This window comes from Lepisma saccharinum, chromosome 16 (genome assembly GCF_977018435.1).
Source record: "Lepisma saccharinum chromosome 16, izLepSacc3.1, whole genome shotgun sequence".
NCBI classification, from domain to species: domain Eukaryota; kingdom Metazoa; phylum Arthropoda; class Insecta; order Zygentoma; family Lepismatidae; genus Lepisma; species Lepisma saccharinum.
The window spans coordinates 53,590,255-53,616,830 of NC_139244.1; the positions used below are offsets into that span (position 1 = coordinate 53,590,255).

General features: G+C 39.3%; 1 protein-coding gene across 1 annotated transcript in view; it reads left to right on the forward strand.

The window, feature by feature from the left end:
• Window positions 1–26,576, forward strand: part of hgo (homogentisate 1,2-dioxygenase) — a 206,567-nt gene that overhangs the window by 101,877 nt on the left and 78,114 nt on the right. Inside the window, exons 4-8 of the mRNA XM_083138161.1 lie at window positions 1,990–2,135; window positions 4,974–5,212; window positions 6,315–6,440; window positions 13,591–13,733; window positions 15,992–16,160. Of these exons, the coding sequence (XP_082994287.1) occupies window positions 1,990–2,135; window positions 4,974–5,212; window positions 6,315–6,440; window positions 13,591–13,733; window positions 15,992–16,160 (823 nt within the window). The remainder of the gene's footprint in view (window positions 1–1,989; window positions 2,136–4,973; window positions 5,213–6,314; window positions 6,441–13,590; window positions 13,734–15,991; window positions 16,161–26,576) is intronic.

The following is a 26,576-nucleotide window of genomic DNA, read 5'->3' on the forward strand; positions in this document are numbered from 1 at the left end:
TTTTGCTTGTGGTTCCACTATATTACTACTACTTTGTGAAACAGAAATCCAGCGATGTATTACCGGAATATATTTCTGCCAAGTGTAAATTTCTCCGTCCCATATTATTACATACAATTTTCGTCAGTAATGTATTATTATTTAAATATGATAATCTGCTGACGTATCCCTGAAGATTTTGTATCGATTCACATTGAGATTTCCATTTTAAGGAACGTATGGGGGCTTGCAGGCTCGTAGCTATAAATTTATTTCACAATTTATGTGCACAAGATGTTTAATCCTGCTAATGAAGTAAAATTAAATACCACTGTACACTCTTTAAATTAGATATTTGAAGGATTTTGGAAGAGGGCTTCAGCCACCTGAGCCCTCCCTCTGGCAACGTAGCCTGGAACCTCGCATTCTAATCTCGCCCAGGACCTCGCGATATGTTGCTACGCCACTGGGCAAGACATTTGAACCTGACTGTCCAAGTCCCATGAATTTTCGTCGCCTACAGCCGGAGTTATCCTTTCCCGAAGAAACACTGGTAAACAACACGTCCTTTCATTTTCCTTCCGCCTGTTTTTCACGTTGCCACCTTGTTGACAGCTGAGTTGTTGTGTGTTGGGAAAATAATGGGTGTTAATTTGGGCCTAATTTTATGGGCGTGCGTCTAGAGAGATTTCTTACAGTGAATATAAAATAATGCCTTTCTTTGGAGCCTGAAAACTTAGTATCGCATATTTTGTGTGGAGCATGATTTCAGGACGAAGTCCTATGTGGAGTGTGAACACTTGAATTCGCTGACACTTACTTTACTTATGGCATGTATGGCTAAATACTTTGCGTATAAAAAGGATTAAATGACATTACAATTTAAAAAATCTCAATAACATAATTTGTTCAAAAATATGAACAATATACGAGGGTGACCCAAAAGAAACAGGAATTTTGAAATAAAAATTGTGTATTTATTTTTAGGTGTTACAAATTTATACTCCTTCAAAGTACTGTCTATTTGTTTTTTCACCTCTTCCACATCCGCAAAATGTTTTTCTTTGAGGACTTGTTTTCATTCGGGAGAATAAAAAGAAGTCGCACGGAGCGAGATCGGGTGAATATGACGGATGGATAAGCTGGTTTATACTGTTTTCGGTTAGAAATTGTATCACATTCAAGGTCTTGTGCGCTGGTGCCTTGTCGTGGTGAAGCCACCACTCCCCACTTTGAAATTCCTCGCTCATGAACCGTTGGTAGGAACTGCAGGACATACCAGACAAATCAACAAGTTCGTCAATTGTTCGGCGACGGTTTTCCAAGACCAGTTCATGAATTCTCGCGATGTTTTCATCCGTTCTGGAGGTCGAGGGTCGCCCTGAGCGAGGTTGGTCTGCAAGTGACAATTCGCCATCCCTGAAGCAGGAAAATCACTCGTAAACTTGTATGTTCCCCATGGCGTTTTCCCTAACAGAAAACATAATTTCACAGCCGCACGTTGTTCCAACTTTTCAGCCATCACAAAAATCGACGAACAAGCAAGAGGCGCTTAATAAAAGAAAATATCACGTGGCACCACGACTTTAGTCGGCAACGTTGGTCGGCAAAGTGATGCAAGAGGCATCTAGCGGCGGAAGCATGTACTACAAAGAGCCTAACAGAGAACGATTCCGGTTTATTTTGGGTCCCCCCTTGTATTTTATTTATATAATAATGATGATGATAATTTATTTATTTATATTATTGATACTGATAATAGCATGTGGTCATAGAGTAAATCTTAATACGAAATATCAATTATACATTAGAGTGATTCATTATGGACAATACTTTGTACGAAATGATTGCTACACAATTGTTAAACACTCATTAAAAATAATACTTGTAAATATACGGAGCAATGTCTTTGTAGATATGAGTAATATGAAATGGCATTAAGTTACTTTGAAATTAATACTATGCTAAAATCTGTTTCACGTTTTCAGTTTGTGTTTGTGATTGTTGTAGGTCGATGAGGTCCTGGAGACGCTGGGCCTCAGCAACTGCAAGGAGACGAGGGTGGAGAAGCTCTCGGGGGGGCAGAGGAAGCGGTTCTCCATTGCCTTGGAGTTGGTCAATAACCCCCCTGTTATATTCCTGGACGAGCCTACGACGTAAGTAATCAGAAGGGTTTTCTTTATAGTGTAATATACCTAGTAATACTTCTATACCTACATAGTCATTCAAAATTGTTTCAGTTTAGCAAGGATAGCTTAATAAGAAATGATAATAATTAAACACAAAATGTCCTTTGAATACCCAGGAAGGATATTTCACAGATATTCGGTGCATATGTATTTGCGCTATGCAAGGACGCCCGCAGATTTTTTCTAAGGGGTCAGAGTCATAGAAACGTTATTATTATTATTACTACTACTAGTACTACTACTCATGTTTTTTAAAGTTATATATATTTAAAATTCCACATTCTCTATATCTACATATAATTTGCATAACTGTACACTTAACATTCAATTCTTGCAGCTTTTTTTATAGTTAAATCAGTGTAAAATAAACTGTAAGCTTACATGTAACCCTACTTAAAATAATAATAATAATAATTGCTGTAACTTATGGTCTATAAGTCACAGAAAACAATATTTTTTTTTTCTAAAATATCGCTACAATCTCACCATTCGAATTTCATTAATTATTTACAGAAATCTCAAAGAGGGAGGGGGGCAAGCTTGGTGCTATGTGGTTCACGTGAACAGGACGTTATCTGAATGTTTTTATTTGATTCAGATATATATGTTGAAGTTAAGAAAATTATATATTCTGGACAAAATTGAACCTAATCTCGGCATTTATTAGACATCATTTCGACATCATCTGGATATTTTGTCCACATCGTTTGGATACGAAAATGATATCTCTGGACTAGATTTAGGCATATCAAACCTCTCGTGCAAAGATATACCTTTAACATGTAGTACTCTCTCTCTGTCTGTCTCTCTCTCTCTCTCTCTCTCTCTCTCTCTCTCTCTTTCTCTCACACACACACACGCACTGCAACGTCCTCCAGTTGGACACCAGTCACAAAGATAGTCCGCTGCACCTTGCGTCGGGAACATGAGACTCTTTGTAACTCATCAGGGCTTGCTGGGTAACAAGTAACACAACACTAATATCTCAAATTAGGCACTGTAGTATGTTCACACATGCATATGCATTTTTCTATTATATAGCCACATACACTTAGATAATCCCTGGTTTCAGACTAAATCCTTTAAGCAAGAAAGTTGATAACAGTAATTCTCATAACATTTCCAACACACTAACCTGTAAAGCACAAGAGCATTCAAAACTAACGTTCTGGAATTCACTCACATATAGTGAAAGTTTAATTACATCATTAGTCCATACTTTTAACTCATCGGCAAGAAGAAAACTCGAAACCGAAAACTATTCTTGAATTCCGACTGTTACCAAGTTCTTGTTGATTCCCCTACCTTCACCTGTTTTCCAACTCAGTCCGTCATTAGGTGAAAACATCCAGGCAGGTTCATTCACTTCCTCTGCCGAGATGGAAAAGTGACGTCAAAACTAACAGATTATGACGCATTTCAAGACATACAAGTTCCAACAACAACTTTACCTGTCTAAATATAGTTGTCTGTGATATTCTGAATATATTTTTAAAAATAACACACATTTAAAGATCTTAACTTTAAATATATATATAAAACCTTAAGAAGAACACACAGATTGAACACAAATAAATCAGTAGATTTTTCATGGAGAGATTGTTTGCCGATATGTATTATCGTGCACAAAATACTGTAACGTTCTCAGTGAAAACTGACTCAAACGTACAAAGATGCAAGAACTAATGCCAAGTTTCACTTGTGTTTTGTGCATTCGTAACTGACTGAACTAGACTGGGCCTATGCACGACGCTATGTTCGGGTGATAATGCTACTGCTAATAAAACAGGGTGTTCATAAAGTCCCAGTACCATTACAAAAAACATAGCTCGGAAACTACATGCAATAGAACAATGCTGTTGATTGCAAAATGAGCTACAACACGTTTATATGCCATACACTTCAATGTGCGCCCCTCTAGTTGCTCTCAGAACATTAAGGCGGTAATCCACTATTGCCCATACACGCCCCAGCATATCACCAGTAACAGTTAGGATACTCTCAGTTATTCTTCTTCGAAGTCTCTGTTACTCTAAACTTTTTACGAGGTTTAATATAGTGGTCCCATGTGGAACGGGAACACCAGGAAATTTCGTTGCGAAACGTCGTCGCACTTCTCCACAATTCCTCGACAAGATAACACTCGACAAGATAAATCCTTTGTTGTAATGTACACTTTTGTGGTGCCATATTAAACCACAATCTTCAACACACGGACACTACACAACACAACTTCCGAGAGAGGATTATACTGGCGTCAGTCTGCAACTTCAACAGAAAGGGAAAGAGGGCGAAGGCAGGGAGAGCTAAAGAAACAGACTGTAGCGTGCGACTGTCTCGGACCCGTTCACCGGGAAACACAAGGGCTGACGCCGGGCCGCTTGCCGCCGAGTCTCGTAGCGAATGTCACGGAATGCTCTGTAAAAGTATCATAGCGTATATAAAATGATCCCGGCTTAGATTTCGACTTACAAAATATTTAAGGCGTCTGAAACTGTACAATAATAAGGTAACTGCCAAACAAATTACATTTTAAAATAAAATAAAATCTTGGTATATTATGTATATCGTTTGAATTATCAATACGATAACGAAAGGAGCGATAATTTCTGTTTTGCACATATGAAACCAACTCCTGATGTTAGTCCAAAAAATATTTTTGGTGTCATACTATATTCATACATCCATCTTAAGGTCAGCTCTGAAGTATGTGTGTGGGTCTGTGGAGAGAGAGAAAGTTGTGTATATGTTTATAAGGGTGTATACTTATTTTCCTTTTAAAAAAATATTTCTAAATATTTGTAGGGGCCTGGACATGAGCAGTAGTACACAATGTTTATCATTTCTGAAAACCTTGGCCCAGCAAGGGAGGACCATCATTTGCTCCATCCACACGCCAAGTGCCTCGCAGTTTGCGCTCTTCGACAACGTGTACGTTCTAGCGAGAGGCCTCTGTATTTATCAAGGTTCCAGCGACCAGATAGTCCCCTATCTCTCATCAGTCGGATTGGAATGTCCAAAGCACTACAACCCAGCAGATTACAGTAAGTTTTAGTCTTCAAATAACAAGGTAAAAAATAAAATATCTGTTTGGATATGATGACCAATAAATCCTTCTTGAGAAGTTACAAGAAGTCAACCCACGAAGTAGTCTAGCCTCACAGAGTTATATAAGTAAGCCATTCTGAGCTAATACAGTGCCATCAATTAATTATATAGTATTATATGCTCCTTGCTTATTTACTTGTAATTTTCAAGTGGTATATATTTGCTCTGTCTTGGTTAATCTAAGAGTATATTTATTTATTATTATAAATTATAACTATATTTTTAATATTGGATAGGTATCCAAGTGTCTAAATCGTGGAATTGCCCTTTTTTTATACTCATTCTACAGAAATAGACACGTACTGATATATTTACTGTAGTTTAATAACAATTAGTCTAATATGTCAGGAGCATGACTTCTCTTTTTATTTGACTAATCTCTTCCAGAATTCCCTATGCATCATATATATATATATTGCATTTTTTTATGAATATTTGTTATCCTTACCTTCTTTCTGTGTTTCAATTGATAAAAAGTGCTATTTAATGTTCAAGTTGATGAATTCTAATGTACAAATTAGAAGCAAAATTATAGCTTTCAAATTTTTCGTCACAACAGCATTTCATTTTAAGTTACTGTATGTAGTTTATAATTTGAAGATATAATAGATTTAAATACTAATTTTACACGATGGGTACAAAATGTTTTAGATCCTAGGCGGTGGAAAATGGATACCGTGCTCAAACTAAGTGGAAACATTATTTGCTAATTTACCTGACTAGCTCATTACGGCTATTCGAAATCGCTTCCCTTTTTCGGTGTGGGAGACAAAACAGCTGTTTCATTTGAATCTATTAATCTGTGATGCGAATTTGGTTTGATGTTGATATATTCTTAAATTCTGAGTCTTGTTCTTCTCTGCAGAAGTATAGCTTTTGAGAATATAATTCGGATTTGAATACTCTCTTCATTATATTTATTTTGCAAGGATAATATTTGTCTCTCATGAAGTAAGAAACTCATCCTGTAAGTGAAAACACACGTCTTCAAACATGTTAAAACTGTTATTTCGTTGACTTGACTGGTTTGTTTTTCAGTTCTTGAGGTGACCCAACTGGACAACGAAGGCAACATTGACATCTTATCGAAGGAGGTTCAAAACGGGAGACTTCGGAGGGTTCCAACATCTGAAGGAGGGGAGTTCACCACCCACAAAGAAGAGGGTAAGATTGATTCTGAAAGAAATCAGCGTTTCTCATCCATACCTTAACCGGTATAAAAACTTACTATCACTGACAAACTTATTCCTTCTCATTTTGTAACATAGACAGAAATTCTTCATGAAAGGGGCGAAGTTCAGCATGTGGCAACTCGCAAAACTAATAGAATTAGAAAAGTACGATACTACTACATAGAAAATGAGTATTTTATAGCATTTATCCGTACAAAATGTTTAAATATGTAGCACGACAAAAATGGATAAATATGTGATCAATTAAATCAATAGTTGTTCTTTCCTAAACTGCTCATGTACTTGGTATTGATTTGAACTAAAAAAAAGAGAAACCTTTAATTTCCTATTGAAGTGCAAAGATTGTGTTTTATCTATGCAACCATCATGGATATTTTGTGTGTTGTGCTCCACAAACTAGAGAATCAAGTAATTCTTGATATTTATCAATTATGAATTATAGCGTATAAGATTTTATGTACACAATAAGGATGCAAATATTGAATTTATTTATTTATTTTGAACACAGGCACATACCCAATTATAGTGTTCACGAAGAATTGTGTAAACAACAAATTAATACATATACAATATAAAATTATGTGAAAAATATGACATTTCCAAATACAACGTATTTACAAACGTGAATGATTTCACGTATGAATTAATACAATTTAAAGTAATATTTGAATCTAAATATTTCGAAGGTAATCAGCCTATATACATGTAAATAGTAATAATGCAATAAAGATATTGAATAATAAATTGAACATGTATGACACAAAGAAAAACATAGGACGGAGAAATTTAAATAGTACTTTGTAACAAATAAGGCAAACATATAGACAATCTGTAAATCAGGGTGAGATTATCATTTAACACAATAGTCTTCATTGTGTCCTGGTTATATAGGCTACAGTGTTCAGAGAATACAATGATTTTTAAATCTGATATTTTTCAATCTATTCGATGTACATAATATATCTTGGTATTTTGCTCGAAGTTCAGTGTGTTTTCAGCGGGAAATTTGAAATTCCGTACTGTTTTAAATTACATTTGATGCTCGGAAATTACGAATGGTAGAGTCAATAATCATACCTCGGTTTGTTCAGTAAAGATTAGAATATCAATAAATGGTTATGTAAAACCATTTTTGCTCCATCAAGTAGAAGAAAAGGACGAAAGTTTTAAAAGGAAGACGTAAGAGTTGAAATCGGTACTTCCATTCTCGTTGCATGGAATAATGCACCTCTTGTATATTCTTAAACCATTCCAGGAAATGTAGATATCAAATTAATACATTCTAAGTGTCCCGCACCGTGACCGCGCAGTTAAGGCGTGAGGGGGGGTATGGAGAAAGGGGGAGTAGCTCATCAGTACTACAACATTTATAAGGAAATCTGCTTGGAAGTATACACAACTCGGTTTAGCCCTTTAATTCCAATGGGTGGAAGAGAAATTATATTTTTCTCTCTCACAGAAATATTCCATTCCTATTGACCAGCAATGTATTTCACACAAGATTTTCCCAATGGTTCTAGAAATATCACTTTCATCAATTTTTTGGCAGATATTCCTAACTGACAAACACAAATGTATTTCTTCTTCCTGTTAGTTTTGTCACTACGGAATTCCACGACACCTGCCTGCGAGAGTTCTTCATTTTGTTCAATACCTGGCAACTGAAATGACACTCTTACTCAGAATCAGAAAAGAACCTCTGCAATATTCAAGACTGAGACATGAGTATTTTATGAGTCGCTAGTTTATGTATTTAGTTCATGTCACAGTTGATAATCTCTGCAGGCTTTCACACTTTCAATTTATATTTCTTATCAAACTATTAACATCACTATTAGTGACATATGGTACCGTAGTTTTGAATATACTCGTATGCCAAATTAATGCTTACAGTGAGGTAAAGAAGTCAATATGGAAATGAACACAAAGCATTTTATTCCACGAATGGAAGTTGCTAATGTAAGAAAGGAAATAAAGCATGTTTTGAATACCAGCTATGTATCAACATGGCAGGAAAAAACACCATTACCTCGCTTACGACAGACAATTGACTTACTAGCTGTCTCTCCTCACCCTTCAAATTATATATTTCACATAATTACATTTCAGTCGCGGTAATTTATGTTAATTATTAATAGGGCGTTGCAGGAACACGATAATTTCAAACTGAATGCGTGTTTTTTGTGAATGTAACGGACGCTATTGTTGGATAAAAATATACCTCGTTTGACCCCCCTTCTCCCTCATATAAATTTAGGGTGACCAGACATACTCTTTTTAAGAGTATTATACTCTTTTAGACGTTCATATACTCTATACTCTTTTCAATTTGCAAAAATCCCCAAATATACTCTTTTCCTTGCTATTTAATTTCATTCATTATTTTATGCGTAAAAATTCGTTAAAATACACAGAACGGAAAATGCATTGCAAGTGGTTTCAACGCCGCACCCTGTGTTGAGACCTCTCTCGCTAGGCAGACGAGAATCAAAGCAGTTGCTCTGTGTAATCTGTGCATAAGACGCCCGACGGGAGAAAATCTGGAAGATCTGGCATCGCTGCTCTCTGCCCCAACCTCCCCCTCTGTTGCACTACCCTCGCGCTCGCGATATCAACAAGAATGGCATCAACGTCAACAATCATCTTTTCGACAAAGCGCGCCGGAATGTTAAATTTTATTTAGTCTAGGGTTTAGGAATCAGTTTGAAAGTGACTATTGTGAAGTAGTGGCATTCAAGTCTGTGTCTGTTACTAGTGGCTCTTGTTTGTGTGTGTTAACTTTATTTGTGGTGCACCTAATAAGAAAACAATGTCGCCAGGAAAGTGTCAATATAACCAGGCCTTTGAAGATACGTATCCCTGTATTAAAAAATCGCGGAATAATGACATTTACAAAGCTTTCTGCTCAGTGTGCCAAAGAGAATTCTCCATAAGAAACAAAGGTAAATATGATATTGAACAACATATAAAATCGAAGACACACACACAATGTTCATCGGTTTCTGAAACACGTAAGTTGGATAGTTTCTTCACAAGAAAGGAATCTTCAGAAGAACTAGACTTAATTCGATTGGAACTTGTATGGTCGTACCACAATGTAAAACATAACCACTCCTTCAGAAGTATGGATTGTACTAGTAAATTGTTAAAATCAACAGCAAATAAAAAAATTGCATGTGCCCGCACTAAAACTCAAGCTTTAATAACAAATGTGGTGGGGGAATGGTCAGAAAATATTTTAAATAATGGTTTAAAACAATCACCCTTCGTTGTCATTGCTTGTGATGCTTCTAATAGAAAAGCGACCAAACTTCTCCCTGTGTTAGTGCGATACTGTGAAGTTGACACTGATATTCATATTAAAACATGCCTTTTGAAAATCCATAGCTTACCTGATGAAACCTCTGAAACTGTGTCAAGTGTATTGATGGATACAGTAAGTCAATATGGTTTGGAAAATAAGGTTGTTGGATTTGTAGCAGATAATGCACCATTAAATTTTGGTAGCATAAAAAAGACGACATCAGGAAATAAAAATGTGCACAGTGTGTTGGAGTGCAGATTAGAAAAAAATATTTTGCCTATTGGTTGTGGAGCTCATATTCTACATAATGCAATTTCTGTACCTTGTGCGAAAATAATACCCATAGATGTTGAGAACTTGGTTTTCAAAATATACAATCATTTTAGTATTTTTACTGTCAGAACAGAAAATTTGAAAAGTTTCTGTGAATTTATTGGCTGTCATTATGAGGGTCTTTTATACCACTGAAAGACAAGATTCCTCTCTTTACTTCCTTGTGTAGAAAAAATTATACGTCAGTATGAAGCGATAAAGGCCTATTTTTTGAGTGAGGAAAATGCCCCAATTGCTATAGTCAATTTTTTTCAAGATGATACAAGTGAACTCTGGCTATATTTCCTGCATGCACAGCTACTCCCGTTTAATGACACTATTTTAAAAATTGAAAGGGGTGATATAACAGCAATTGAAGTTTCCGTTCAATATTTTCAACTCCTACAGAAATACAGGGACAGAATAGAACAGAACTTTTTCCCATTCTCAGCAAAAAGTTTACTTATGAAACTTGTAAAAGATGGGAGTATGAAGGAGGAATATGCATACTCTGTTTCAAATAGGATTTATTGTGAAGTGGTAAAATACTTAGAAACATGGTCACTTCGTTTTTTTGAAGATGTCAACAAACTGAGGTATTTACTCCTTGACTCAAGGATTTCCTATGAACAATTTCAAGAGTCATTTTCATATTTCCATCAACAAGCAAAACATATTTCAAATTCGTTGGAATTTAATGATAATGATATGTTTGACACTTACTGTGCAATGTCAAAAGCCGTTGAAAAACATCTTGAAGATTGGGGGGAAAGAAAGGAAACAATGATGGGTAAGTGGAGGTCAGTGTACAAAGATTTAGTACAGGCTGGGTCAAATTTAAAAGTGATTGTGCCTCTTATAAAATTCTTGTTTTCTCTGCCTGGTACAAATGTTGATTGTGAAAGACTCTTCAGTGTTATTAATACTTATTGGCAAGAGGAAAAAAGTACACTCCTGGTTTCAACACTCGAACAAGTAATGAAAGTGAAATTCAATGTGGACATGACCTGTGAAGAGTTTGGACTGGCAATAAAGGATGATTTAAACATACTCAAGAAAGCAAAATCATCCCAGAAGTATGAATGATGGTGCCAATTGGTGAGTAAGTATTTGTAATTAGCTAATTACATTAGACCCATAAGTATTTTGAATCTGTAGAGTGTATGCCTATTTTATAGGGGCTATAATAGAAGCAATAACAAATAGCCACCCTTATTTTCATTTTCTTTTTATGTTTTATGCATGTGCACCTTCAACTTATAGACTATACTCTTTTTGGCCAACAAATATCTGGTCACCCTATATAAATTATATAACTCCATTGCCTTTATACAACGTACAGCGTATCGAAAACATTAGTAAAGTGTACCTACATGTAAAGGGCAGCGGCGGCGCCAGGATTATTCATCTAGGGGTGCTGAGGTGGTGCGGAAAGAAATTTAGGGGGTGCGATTCTGAAAATAAGGAAAATATGAAACACGCATGCTACCTTTCAAAACTGGGGAAGCCAGGTGCCAAAACTGGGTGGGGGGGACAAGGACAGTTTACTTTCCCTTAGTAGATAAGGTTTAGCATAGTGCGGGGGCAAAAATAGCAAAAAGCGGGGGGCAACTGCATCCCTAATCTCCGCCACTGATTAATAAATTTCTGACTGAAATTAAAATTTATGTGTGAAATATATAACTTTAGATTGACATTAGCTTTCCAGGGATGCTGTCCCCCTCTTGCCCTCCCCCTGGACATCCATGATGATATATATGTATTAAGTCTTCTACTCCAAGAAAGTTGTCATACAGTGTAAACATTCAGGTACACGTTGCAGTCTTATTGAACTATGTAGTGAAATACAAAATAAAATCATTGAACCTTTCCAATGTAACTAATGAAAGAACAAAGTACATTATACCTTCCGTCTGCCACAAGACAAAACGCGAAGAGCTTTGACTGGGCTTTAATAAGGAACTGCGTCTTCTTTAAAATCCCTTCTGCCGCACCATCCCCAACAACGAACTGTAAAATTTCTTCGCGATCATTGGGCCTCTTCCTAACAGTTTTTGATAAAGCTTGAAATAGTACGTTTATTAGACATATTACGTGGAACAAATACATAGAACGTATTAAGAAGAAAACTACCCTTCATTTTACAACCCGCATTAAATAATTTCCCGAGCACGGCTTCGTGATACCTTAAAGGAGCTGAAATTTTGGTTCCACCGTAAGGAAGGAAAAAGTAGGCGGAAAAAAAACGTTTATGAACAATGCAAAAAAACAAACATAACTCACCTTAAGCTATAGGCAATTATCAAAAACCACGAACAGACCACTTGAAGAAACAAAAGAAGAAAAAAATCATAACAACAATGCTGACGAAAGAAAAAAAACGACCGCTGGTCTTTACAGATGCTGCCGCCAGTACAGAAAAGTATGGGCACCTCTTTCACTGCTTGCCTGTTGCATACAATAAAAACGGTATTACTTCAGTACCCATCATTCGGCGCTCAATATGACATGACATAATATTACATATTAATGTTAGTGTTTTCAGTTGAACGTAGGGGGTGCTGATGGGGGTGCGGAAGAAAATTTAATGGCGCTCAAGCACCCCCTCGCGCCTCCCTGGCGCCGCCCCTGGTAAAGGGTGTCCCAACGAAAGCGACGGATTTAATATGCTTAATAGATTTTTTTTTAAAAAAAGAATGGCATATATGTTTACATCAATACAAAGTGAAAATGTTCCGATTTAAAAATGCCAAGTTGATTTACGCAACATGTCTTGTGGTTGAGTTGGTAACACTGTTCTTACAAGTTCCTTTATCAATGATTATTGCAGCTTAGTTGAGATGGATCGTTTCACAAAGGAATTACGAGTTTTGATAGTTAAAACTTATTACAAGAATGGAGAGTGTTATGCAGATACTGTTAGGAAGCTTCGTGCAATCCTTGGAAGTGAAAGTGCACCTAGTGAGAGTACAGTTCGTAAGTTGATCAAGAAATTTGAGGAAACAGGTTCGACAGCAGACATTAAAATACCACGCTCTAGATCTACCCGGGAGGACATATGTCAGATGTCATCTTTCATTCTTAAATCGGAACGTTTACCCGTTGTAATGATGTAAAACAATTTTCCAATTTGTAAACACTCAGTATTTTCTTAAGCATATTAAATCCGTCGCTTTTATTTGGACACCATATATATTGACCAATGCATGGGTACATTCCCCCCAAACCCTGCCTCTTAAAAATGCTATTGAACTTCTCGCATCCCCGTAGATGAGCAAACCACATGACACGCTGCAGGTAAATGAGTATTGTATGATATAGATAGTGAGTGATATAGGCGTACAATTTGTATTGCGGTTAACTGGACACTAGAGAAATTTCAACACATGAAATTGATTATGGACACACCTTTAAAAATATGTCAGGAGAGAAAATTTGTATTTAGACATTAGTTCAGCAACCAGAAAGCATACAATTTCATATGTTTTTCCAAAATCTGTTTTAGATCTGGAGCCTAAGGAACTGGTGAGGAAGATGACCTTCTACTACGATAAATGCGATGGGAATAAATTCGACTACCCAACGAGCACGTGGACACAGTTTTGTATAATTTTCAAAAGAGCCATGCTTCAGACAAGCAGGAATATGGTAAGTGTTTAAATAGTTAAAGAATGTTTATACACTAATGATATTCACACAGGGTGTTTTAAAAAAGGTAACTGAAAATGGTGCTGAGTTTCAGTTACCTTTTTTGAACACCCTGTATATACCTTGCATAGGCTAACATTTTGGATTCACTCAGTTTATACGCGATATTTGTTGGTTCAGAGGAAAATTATGATACACGATTTTTCATGACGTCCTATGGTCGGCAATTGGGCACATGTAGCAATAACTGGTGACAAAATTGTGGAGTGCTAGTGTTGCTAACCAAGATTATATTCCACTAAAGTATCACTTTTTTCTTCGTCCATATAATCGCTACTCCTAAATGAGTCAACTGCTCTAAATGATCCCAATTGTTCGGAAACCAAAGTTTAGCATGACACCAGACATACAATATTGAATTTTGAGCCTGCGGTAATTTCATATTCCATTTTCCCTAACGAAATTGCCAATCGGGAAAACAAAATTTTCTGTATGGAGCACATTGGCAATCAAAGGATATTTCAATATCTCAATGGACGAGGCTTTATAATGCAGAAAATTCGGTGTTAATATCTCTCGCAGTTTTCATGTCAGTAACACTCAAAGAAGCACTCTTCGTGATGCGATATTTAATATCTTGATCGATCTGTCACCCTGTTTGAGCCAAAAACCTATCCTTAGGTATCTTTGAGACTAAAGCGACATACGACAGAGAACAAGCAACAAATGTCTCTTGATAACCAACATTCAGAATCAAATGCAACGTTTCGAAACGAAACGACACGTCAAGCTGCACGTGTTAGTCGGACTGAGCCGTTACTTAATACGTGCATGTGTCGCCTCTTTCTGTTCGCGCATGCTCGGTGAATGTTTTAAGTTAGGGAGATTTCAGACCGAAGCGACAGGTGACAAGCGACAGCGGGAGTTAACACAGAGGAGACAAACGACACAACCCCCTTCAGTCTACGAGCAAGCTTTCACTGCACATGCGGGCCTTCCCGATGGCGTAGTGGTAACGTCGTCACCTCTAAACTATCGGTCCAGTCCCTCGTAGCCTATCTGTGCTCCGAGCCAATCAAGGGAGAAGAGAAGACACACGTACAGCTTGCCGTGTGGCTTCGGTTCGAAAGGTTGCAATGACTATTGAGGGTTCGCTTACAAGCGACGCGTGCGGCTTGTCTGTTGTTGCGTTTCGCTGAGGTCTGAAAGTTCCCTTATGGAGAATTCACACCAACGCAACAGGCGACACGTGCCGCTTGAGGATTTCACCAATCGAACGAAGGCTTCAGATTCCTATCATGTTTCTACGGTGTGAAATGTTGCTGTTGATTGGCCGGTTCGCAAGCAGCGTGTGTAGCATCTCGGATCGATCTGAAGTATCGCTTAGACTCAAGGGAATTGGTTTGCTTATTGTTCCAATGAGAAATTCCCGTTTGCTTTTCGCGTGTCGCTGGATGCCTGTCACCTGTTGCTTGTCACTTCAGTCTAAAAACATCCTTTAAAAATCGGTGCTAAAGTTCTCACAGAAATAAAATTTAGAAATGAACATTACTGTTCTTGATTTTCCTATTTGAATACCATAAACATTAAATATTGTGTATTGAAATTGAATTCACATGAGTCTGTGAAATAAACTAACCTTATTAATAGTCACTTAAATATCTATGATATGTATACCAATGTCCTGATCACCTGACCAGCAGTATGGAGTGTATGGCACTTAGGCAGTAAATGCAACTCCAAATTGTTTAAATTATTCCGGACAAGAACATGGAGCAATTAGTTTTTGTACAGTTATGCTATCTTCACGAGACAAGACAAGGTTAGGCACTCGTTTTACATCTCTTTCCAACATTATGACCCTCGAAGAACGGAATTTTATTGAACCGCGTATCACAGGTTCCCATTTGGCATTTAAGAATTGACTTAGCAATTAATATAAACAAATTATATTATTTGTCCATGATAAATTAGGCCGGTAATAGCTTGATACATCAGAAGAAGAAAATTTGATCCTAATAAATTTGTACACTAAGGCTCAGTCTTGTCTCGATTTTACAGGCATCTGTCTCGTTTTCGGACTCGTCTTGACACGCCTTAAAGGGCCTGTAAACACCTAGTCTAATTTTTAAGGGCTTGTCGGTCTCAAGCGACCCTATTTTTTTACAACTTGAATTATTTGATATTACCATGCACTTGCTATAATTTTATTTAATATTCCCTGCATATCTTCAAAATGTGAATTATTTTCTATGCAGATAGCCCTTGGTCTGATGGTGTTCACGTGCATCATATCCTCCGCTCTGGTTGGTTCCTTGTTCTACAATGTAGGAAACAAAGCAGAACTAGTAAGAAGCAATCTCAACTTCTTCCATTGTTGCATAGTCTTCTTCTTCTACAATCAAACAATGAACGTAATCTTATTGTGTAAGTATATTGTTCAGTTTGTTATACCTGTTATGCTTCAATAACGTATTACAATGCATGTATAAACAATATTTTAAGAAACATTCAAGTTCAAAGTCGTATGTGTACGTCAGTTCTAATCAGAAATGACTGACACATTTTTAAAAGTGTATTTGACAACTATGACAATGTAATATAATACGATATCTCTTGGAAGTAAGTCTGAAGTTTGGAGAAACAAATTGAACCTCTTTAATTTGAATAATTTATGAAAAATTATGTCGTGAAAAGTTAATTGTGCAACTCGTAAGCTGCTGCTCTCTAAGGCATTTTATAAGCGTCGATAATAATAAGGCTGTTAAGCTCAGTCGGTAACGCGTCTGACTACCATGCTCAAAGTCCCGGGTTCGATCCCCCGCCGGTTCAAATCGGCCCCGGCGCCCACCCAGCGTCGAATGACATGGGTACCTGAGGGAAACCGTGCGGGGTAAAGGCGGTCAGGGGCCTGATGCTGATCACATCACCTCCATTCATGACCGGATCAAGAAAGTGTGGGGCGTTACCCCCACACCCCCTATACGCCTTCATGGAGTGATGCTAAGCACAGGGGAGCACTTTACTTTTTTTTTTTACTGTTAACATAACATTTCCAACCCAGTATTTAGACCAGCACTAAGTATGTAACAATAAAATTGTAATGGCACGAGCACCATTCTTGACCTATCTCACACGGGTAAGGGCAAAGAACCATTACACAATCTAAACTTAACTTTACATTGATTTGATTTATAAAAATGCATTACTTACAGATTCTTGTGATGTGCTTGGTATTCCGTGCCAATTAGGAACGTGCTGAATTGGAACTGCTTCGGCTCGAAGTTCTTTTTTCAAAGGCAATCCTAATAATTCATTTTTCAGGTCTCTTTTGTAATCTTAAGGTAAAAAGTGAACCGAACATACACGTGAATTGTTAGCATTAAACTTCTCTCTTCGTTTGCAATGATTCACCCATTCCTGCTGCAGCAACTTATTTTTTGAGAAGCAATGGAATTTTTTTCCAGACGATTTCCTTCCATTATTTTTGCACGTGGCAACAGAACAGACAAGGTGATTTGTACTCATTATACGGGCACTTCAAGAAAAGGTGCGTACACATAAAACTCGATCAATTTATGGCAAGCTTCCGTAAACACTAAAGTAGTGTATGTGGCCGGGTTGACCAACATCAATTGGGGTTCAAAAATACCTCAAAAACTCACTTTCTCTCCACGTTCCGCGCCTCATTTATTGCATTTTCGATGTTTCACAGCGAAGAAAACAGCACCAAAACATCAAAAATTCACTTTACTCATTTGGGGTTCACCAAAATCTCAAAAAAAAAACTTATTTTCTCTTATTTATTGCGCTGACACAGCGTGATGAGTAAATAATGCACTCTCTCATCCTTGAAGGATGAATGCATCTTATCGTAATTTTCCAAGTCCCGGGGCCAAATGTTTATATATCGTGACCTTTGTAAACCTACCTCTTTTGGGAACGATGTGCCGCACACACACGCGCGCGCCTGCCTGTATTGTGACGCACCGACATTGGACTTCGCGTTTGTTTTTAATATTTCAGTCGAGAATATGAAGACGATACCTGTGGAAATAGTTCTAGTGTTTGCTACTAGATGTCGCCACCGGCGATGTGGACGCAGTGTTGCCACAGTATGAGGGCCTTCCCAAGGGGGCAAAATTTTCTTTTTTGGACTATTTGGTGTAGGTAGGCAGGTTGTACAAAAGCATCTCGTATTCGAGGATTATGTTGAATGCCTGAAAACTCGCTCACCTGTTCTACGAAAAGAGTATCGAATCCAGAGCGTCAACCATAAATTGACAACCAACATTGTCAGGAAGATTGCTTTGGATGCGCACGATGATAAGAGGTGCATCCTGAAGTGTGGAATTCACACACTGCCGTGGGGGCACTATCGCTTAGCAGAAAGCAAAACCTGCAACATATGCCCATCTTCAACAGAAGATTCATAAAAACAAAACAAAACAAAAAAATTATTTTGTTGACTGTCATTACAAAAAAAAAACTTTGACCATATTCTTAAATAACCAGTATGCCTATGAATTTGTTCGGTTTCAAAAAACAGACTATTATGGAAACTGCACCACCAAATTCCAATAACCTCTTACCTTCCGTGTTATCTAAACTCAACGGTCTGTTGATCATTCACCTCAACAGCATTTGGACGAAATTGGATGAAGATGTCGGCAAAATGTTTTACATCTTCAACAACAATTTACATTTTTACGAAATTCCGATCGGTGGGAAACTTCAAATCACCACGAATCCGGAAAACGTAGGCGAAATCAAAATATCTACCGGCAAGAATATTTTTCGAATCAAGCACGACAAGATGCTTTCTAACATTACGTACGATGTTTCCGCAGGAGATTATCTTTACGTTCAACTCCTGGGAGATTACGACAAACTCGTTCCTCTCTTCGTAGAATTACGAATCGTCTATCCTATTATAAATAACCGTTAACCAAAAAATGCCTAACGACATTTTCGGCAACACCAAGCGTGTAGACCACGCAGAAGAGATTCTCATGCTCGACGTCCGAATTAAAAAGTTGAGGAGCGATTTGATCGCTTTGCAGGAGACCTTAAACAAAAGTTTAGAGTCCGAGATCGCTACGCTCCAAACGCAATGTCTCGATCCCATTCTGAAAATCGATTCCGAACTGAAAACGCTCATAAAAAATTATGTCGACGTACCTTCTTACGACAGCGTTCAAAATATACAGTTGAGCGTGGATTCGCTTCAAAATGATTTGGCCAAATTACAGCAATTTCAATCGAAAAATGAAGATTTGGAAAAATTGAAACTCGAAATCGAAGAACGAACTTCTGCAATCGAAAAGAATTTCTCTGAACTTCAAACCGTCGTGAAGGATATCGATGTAGAACGCTTGCATGTCGTCGTTTCCAAATTACAAGAAGAATTCACCGGCACGTTGGAAGAAATTAAATCCAAGTTACAGACTTTGGAAGATACAATGACGAACCTACCATCGTCGGACGAACTGCAGGTCATCGGTAAAAGCGTCGCGAACATAAAAATTCAATTGGAGGCTTATCAAGATTTCGAACACATTCAAACCACCATCGCTACGCTTCAGGCGTCTCTGGAGTTGATCAACGAAGAAATTAAAAATATTCATGCTGAAGCAAGTGCGTTGACGAGTATTCAAGATACGTTAAGCACGGTTCAGCAGAAGATCGAATATTTAGAAAATTTGAACGTCGAATCCAATCTTGCTCATTTTCATCACGTCCTCGACAACATACAGGGTGACTTGGAATCGTTACGGACGAGCGTACCTTCGAAGGAAGATTTGGAAAAATTGAAAACGGCAGTGACGGCGCTATCCGAATCGAGCGACATCAAAAGTTCGTTGAGCGATCTCGAGAGTAGGGTGGCCAATCTCCCCACCTCCAAAGAATTACACGCTTTGAAAAGGAACATATCACGTATGCTAAAACGACTGGAAACGGAAACGGCGAACATGGAACAGATTCGAGACGAACTTGCTTCGCTGGTGTCGACGCTGCCCACTTCGCAGAGCGTCGCCGACCTTCACACGCAGTTTACCGAGATGCGAAGCATCGTGAACGATCTTACCGAGAAAAGCTCGAAATTGAATCAAGTTGAGAACCTTCAGAGTATTGTCGTCAACATCAGAGATCAAGTTGGAGTGCTGGAATCCACGCAGGAATCGACGCTGGCCTCTTTCGGTGCCAAGTTGCAAGAACTCAACGAAAACTACAAGCAGTTGAACGTGGAAGTGAAAATCAAACCGTCGTTTTCTACAGTAACGGATACCATAGTCGAATATTTGTTGCCCGTACAAAATACACTGGGACAGCTTCACAGCAACCTTGTTAGCGTCGATACTAAATTCGCCAAACTGCATTCTCTGCAAGCCATCGAAATCAACAGCGTACCCAATCAACAGAGAATCTCCACGTTCGTCGAAGGTAACAAACTGTACATGTTGCATCCTTATCATCCGTACTACAAGTTTCTCCTCGATGGCACGATTCAGATAAATGAATTTTCGTACTGGTCTCACGGCAGAAAAGCTAGCGTTCCCACCATGACCTTGATATCGAATCGTGGTGTCCAGAAAGCAGGAAACATTCCTCTGGCACGTTGGAACGAAACGCGCAACATATATGAAATACACGAAGACGAAGATCTTACCGTTTTCGACGTAAGTGCCGGCGATAAGCTGATCATTCAAAACACGAGCGAGGTGCCACCTTCTTTGAATCCCATCACGCTCGTGCTTCTCTTCAAACGTAATCTCTAAAAAATGTCTAGGCAAGCCATCGTCGAAGAATTGCATAAACCTGCACGCCGCAACTACGAACGTTTGGCGGTGGTAACCAAGGGCATCGATGACCTCTGGCAAAGTGACCTCGTGGAGATGAGTAGCGGCAATTTAAAAAACGTACATAAATTGAACAAGGGCAACAAGTACCTCCTTACCGTCATAGACACATTTTCGAAATTCGCATGGGCTCTGCCGTTGAAAGCCAAAACGGGAACATGCGTCACGGAAGCATTCAAATTAATTTTTCGCGAAAGCAACAGACGACCTCGGTTTTTGCAAACGGACAACGGTAAAGAATTTTACAACGCCGTATTCCAAAAGTTTATTAAAAAACATGACATTCGACATTATTCGACCTTCAGTCACATCAAAGCCAGCATCGTGGAAAGATTTAATCGAACCTTGAAAACACACATGTGGAAACGATTCACGCTTCGGGGAAATTACAAATGGGTCGACATCCTGCCGGAACTCGTCGACACCTATAATGATACGGTACACAGAACGATAGGCATGAAGCCAGCTGACGTTTCGAAATCTGACGAGCAGCGTTTAATTTCTACAGTTTACTGTCCAAAGTACACTCCCACAACTACCAAGAAATCAAAATTCAAAATTGGAGACCAGGTGAGAATCAGCAAATTCAAACGCACCTTCGAGAAGGGATTCACAAAAAATTGGAGCACGGAACTTTTTACGGTGATTCGAGTTTTACCCGGAAACCGACACACATATATAATAAAAGATAGTAGCGGCGAGATTTTGAAAGGAAGATTTTACGAAGAGGAACTCTCTAAAACGAAACATCCTGACACGTACCTCATCGAGAAAGTATTGCGTAGGAAAGGTGACAAACTGTTTGTCAAATGGCTGGGACTTGCGGAAAAGAGTTGGATCGACGCGAACGAAGTGATCTTGTGAGTACGTGGAACGTGGTGAAGCGTCTACCGGATTCGGAAAGTCAAACGAAAAAAAAAAGAACGGCGGGTTGCTTCCCGACAGCATCCGCTGTCTAATCGAAGGTCCTTCGGGGTGTGGGAAAACGACACTGCTCGTGGACAATTTTCTCCTCGCACCGAATTGGTTAGATTGGAAGAACAGGCACCTGTACGTGTTCTCGAAAAGTTTGGAGCAATCCAAATACCAGCAACTGATGAAACTGTACGATGGTCTGGACATTGCAACGTTCGCTTCGGAAATAAAACCACTCGACGATTGCCGTGAAAATTCAGTCGTTGTGTTCGACGACGTCATCCTGGAAAATCAAAATGAAATTCGCAACTTTTTCACGCAAGGTCGTCACAAAGGAATGGATAGCTTTTACCTAGCTCAAACGTTTTCCAAAATTCCAAAACAGTTAGTACGCGACAACGCTAATTTCATATGTTTGTTTCGTCAAAATCACACCAACCTCAAGCACGCGTACGATGACTACGTAGGCGGAGACATAAACTACAATCAATTTTCGGAACGCTGCTCCCACTGTTGGAACAGTGACGATTTCGGATTCGCGACGATCGACATGACGAGGAAACCCAACGACGGAAAATACAGAAACAAAATCAACGACTTTCTAAACGTTGCAACGTTGTGAGAAACGACGTGTATAAATAACGTTATGACGAAACGAAAAATCGAAGACGAAAATCTTAAGCTTCGCGATTACCTCGCGAAACGCTTCAAAGGTTGGAAATCTGAGAATCGCGGATTCTACGAAGAGAAGAAACGTCAAGATCAACCTGTGATCGATGCCATCAGCGATCTAGGTAAAGAAATTAAAGGTGTCACAGAACAAAATAAAAATTTGATCAACGAACTCGTACCACTTGCAGCTAAAAGTTACACCGTACCCACGCCTATTTCGAGCATTCCTTCGACGCCGTTCGAACTGAAGGACGTACCACGACGTCGAGCCATAAGCAGCACGTCTTCGGATAAAATCGAGTTGGGACCTTTGGCACGAGACTACCTGAGCACGGGGAAATTCGACAAGGATGAAGTGTTCGGATTGTATCCGAGCATGGAAACCAACGAGGGTGTGGTGTGGAAGATTGGGAAATCGAAGGTGACCTTCGAAGGCAACGACATTAAAGTCAATTTAGGCGATAAGGATAGCTGGAACAGGTATCCGGGTACGGTGGGACTGTGGGAACTCGTTGCCAAAAAGCAGCCGAAGGATTACACCGACGAAGATTACCAAAGTTACAAGGAAATTTTGATCATGACGGATGCCTTGTACCAAAACAACGACGCCTCGCAGAATAGGGTGAAATCGAGCAGCGGCGAGAAGTACAGGAATCTCATCAAACCGATATGGAACCAGGTCAAAACAGGCTGCGGCGTCAAACTCTACAACACGTTACCCAAAGAATTCGTTTGGGTGGACGACGTGAGAAAACTCATAGACAGGTTGTTGGTTATTGCAGGAGAGGAGAATGCAGGCAATCGTAATTTCTACAACGAGAAGGTTGGCATCGTGGACATGATAAGCACGAAACTTTCCAACTTCATCGTGAACGACGACAAGGGTATAGGTTACCTCATCAAAATCATCAACACGCTCCCTCCGAGATTCTGGAACGTGGCCGAAGGAAAGGGACTCGTGAACGACATCATCAACAAGTTACCTTTCGAGATGCATTTACCTGGCTACCAGTAATGCGGACCGGGTACCAAACTCGAGAAAAGATTGGAGAGAGGAGACAAGGGTGTGAATCCGTTGGACGCCGCATGCAAAGATCATGACATCGCCTACAACACCACTCGCACCGATCTGGATGCACGTCACGAAGCAGACAGAAAGTTAGAGCACGCAGCTTTCGAAAGATTCGTCAGCAGAGACGCTTCGCTGGGAGAAAGAGTTGCAGCACTGGGCACCACCATCGCCATGAACACGAAACAAAAATTTGGGTGGGGTATATAAATAACATACAAAAAAAAAAAAAAAATCATGACTCGTATGAGATTAACAGAGATGTTAATAAATTTTTAATCATAGCGAGATCAACGCCGGAATTTCGCATCCCTTGTGAAATGGCTGTCAAGGACCGTCTTCGTGAGATCAGTGGCATGAGGTGCGGTGATCTCGACACTCTTCTTTCGGCCGCAGGGGAAAAATTAAACAATAGGTTAGATGAACTGCACGAGGCGAGGCAGGGAAGAAGACGATACACGGATGATTGGCATAAGTCGAAGCAGGAGACGGAAGAAATCATCACGCACATCATCGCGTTTTCCGAAGCACGAACTTTCTTCCTCTGTTAAAAAAAAAATAATAATATATATACGTACCAAAACTTGATATATAAATAACACACATCGTGAAAAAAAAATAATCTTCGGTATATATAAATAACACATATTGTGAAAAAATTTAAATTTCTCTAACACACACTGAAATTTCTCTTCAATATGACGACTGAAAAAAATGAGTGATCTCCAAGCATTAAAACAAATGCTAAATTTGTCAGTCGAATATGTAAAAATTCAGGAATTGGAAGTCGACAAACCTTACGCAATAACTTCCGGTTCAATTGTTTCTACCCAGTATGGTCCCAAGGTGCGTCTGTTGCTCAACGCACAATACAGTCTATTTTTACCAGATCGATATGCTAACATGTTATCCGACCAGAAGCTATCTATCTTAATCGAGAACAAAACTCAAATCGTGTACAAGGGGACAAAGGAACTTCTTGGTAAGAAAACGAAGCACGTAATAGAATTTGTGTAACGGCTGTGCGGAGTATATATAAAATAACACCCCTTGAAAAAAAAAAATTACACGAAACAAAAAAATCTCGGAACATACATATATATAAATAACATACCGTGAAAAAAAAAATTACACAAAGCAAAAAAAATCTCAGAATATTTATATATAAATAACATACCTTAAAAAAAATTACACGAGAGGGAAACAAAAAAAATCTCAGAATATTTATATATATAAATAACATACCGTGAAAAAAAAAATATATAGAGAGCATCAACATGAAGCCCAAGGGTGTCGTGTACCAGATACCATACTCCAATCTAAAAAATCTAGGTGCCCTCGATGGGTTACTCACCAAGAAACAACGCGAGAAGAAACGTTCTTGCTTGACGAAAGGACACGGAATGAAATTGCTTCTCAGCACTCCACAATTGAGACGCTTGCAGCGTTCGCGGAAACAGCAAAAAATCGGAGGTTTCATATTCAGCATCCCGGCCATCCTGGCAGCATTGGGGGCCGTTGGAAGTTTGGCTGGCGGAAGCGCCGCCATCGCGAAAACCGTCATCGACTCGAAGAAGAATAAGGCGGAATTGGAAGAACAGAAACGTCATAATCTGGCCATGGAGAAGAAAGGGAAGGGCGAGATGAAAAAGTTTAAAAAAAAGAAACAGCAGCACTCACCAACCGAGACATTGAATCTCTGATCGAACCGTTACGAATCAAAAACTTCAGAGGAGTTTTCATGTCCGACTCGTTACCTTCAACCGTTAAAAGAAGAGAATGCGGAGTAGTCAACTTGGACAGTCAAGAAAATCCAGGCACGCATTGGATATGTTACCACAACGCAAATAATAAAGCATTCGTTTTCGATTCTTTCGGAGGTGTTCCACCTACAAATTTAGTCCATTATCTGAAAACGAACAAAACTTCTATATACTACAACGACGAACGCATTCAAAATTTCGGAGACGAGAACTGCGGCCATCTCTGTCTCTCCATGCTCGCCTTTCTCTCTAAAATAAATAAGCCTACGATCGAAGATTTCCAGAAAACATTGTGGAACCTGAAACACGATGGGCGTGTTCCATCTCACGAGCGAATCCTCAATCTTGAAACTCACGCTACACGACGACATCGTCTATCCTAAATCCGTAGCTCTGCGTGCATTCTACAGCATGTACCTCATACCTAACGTCACGCAGCACAACAACAAAATTAGCGTCGGAAGCGAACACATTGTCGTCACGCCAGGCCAATACAATCTTTCCACTTTGCAAGCTCAATTACCCAAAGGCACGTACCTTTCTCAAAATTCGGTCACGCACAGAGTGGAAATCCTATCGGCGACGGAGACCGTGGACCTGGTCACCATAGGAGAACTTTTAGGTTTCGAGAACGACACCAAACTCGAAGCTAGCATCAAACACACGGCAACCAACATTCCTAAATTTCTAGCCATAGAGACTCTAAACGTTCACTGCAACGTGGCGGAAGGCATGATCACGAAATCCTCGGACGGATTACTAGGAAGTCACAAGCAGACGGGAATCATAGCCACGTTCAAACCCAGTTCCGAGTTCATGGAAGCGATCATCTACACACCCTCTTCGCCGATCTATTTTCCAGTATGTTGCAACCGCATAGACGACATAGAGTTGGTGGTGACGAACGAGAAAGGAGAGGTGGTGGATTTCGCAGGTGCAACGACCACTGCCATCGTGGAGATCAACGTATAATAAATAACACACATAGTGAAAATGGAGCAAATCGAAAGTTACGAATTGCAATCATTCCCTCCCAACCATCGCACGTTCGCCAATCTCAACGAAGCGAACAGGGAGATCGAATACGACGTGGACGTAGGCGATGGGTTTGTTCATCCTCACAGAGCGGACCTCTACCTTCAATTCGACGTGGTGAAGAAAGAAAGCGGAGAAGCGTTTCCGCCCAATGCCAATTTGAAACTCGTGGACAACTTCGTGCCTCACCTGTTCTCGCAGGTGGAGGTGAGGAAACACAACACCGTCATCGACAGAATAGATTATCCAGGCATCACGTCGACGGCAGTGGGAACATTGAAATTATCCAAAACGGACGCGGCATACTATCAGGCGGGAGGTTTCGAAGCGGGGACGAAAATATCGACGAGATTCTTCTCGGACTACAAGGAAATCGTGTGGAAGGGAGGACTGAGGGTCACCTTTCGAAGAGCGGCCAACGACAACGACGCACTGATGCGATACACCAACTTGAACGCCGACGGCACACCGATAGCCAACACTTTACCCGAAGCAGCCAAGTGCGTCATCCGGAGCATGGAGTTGAGAA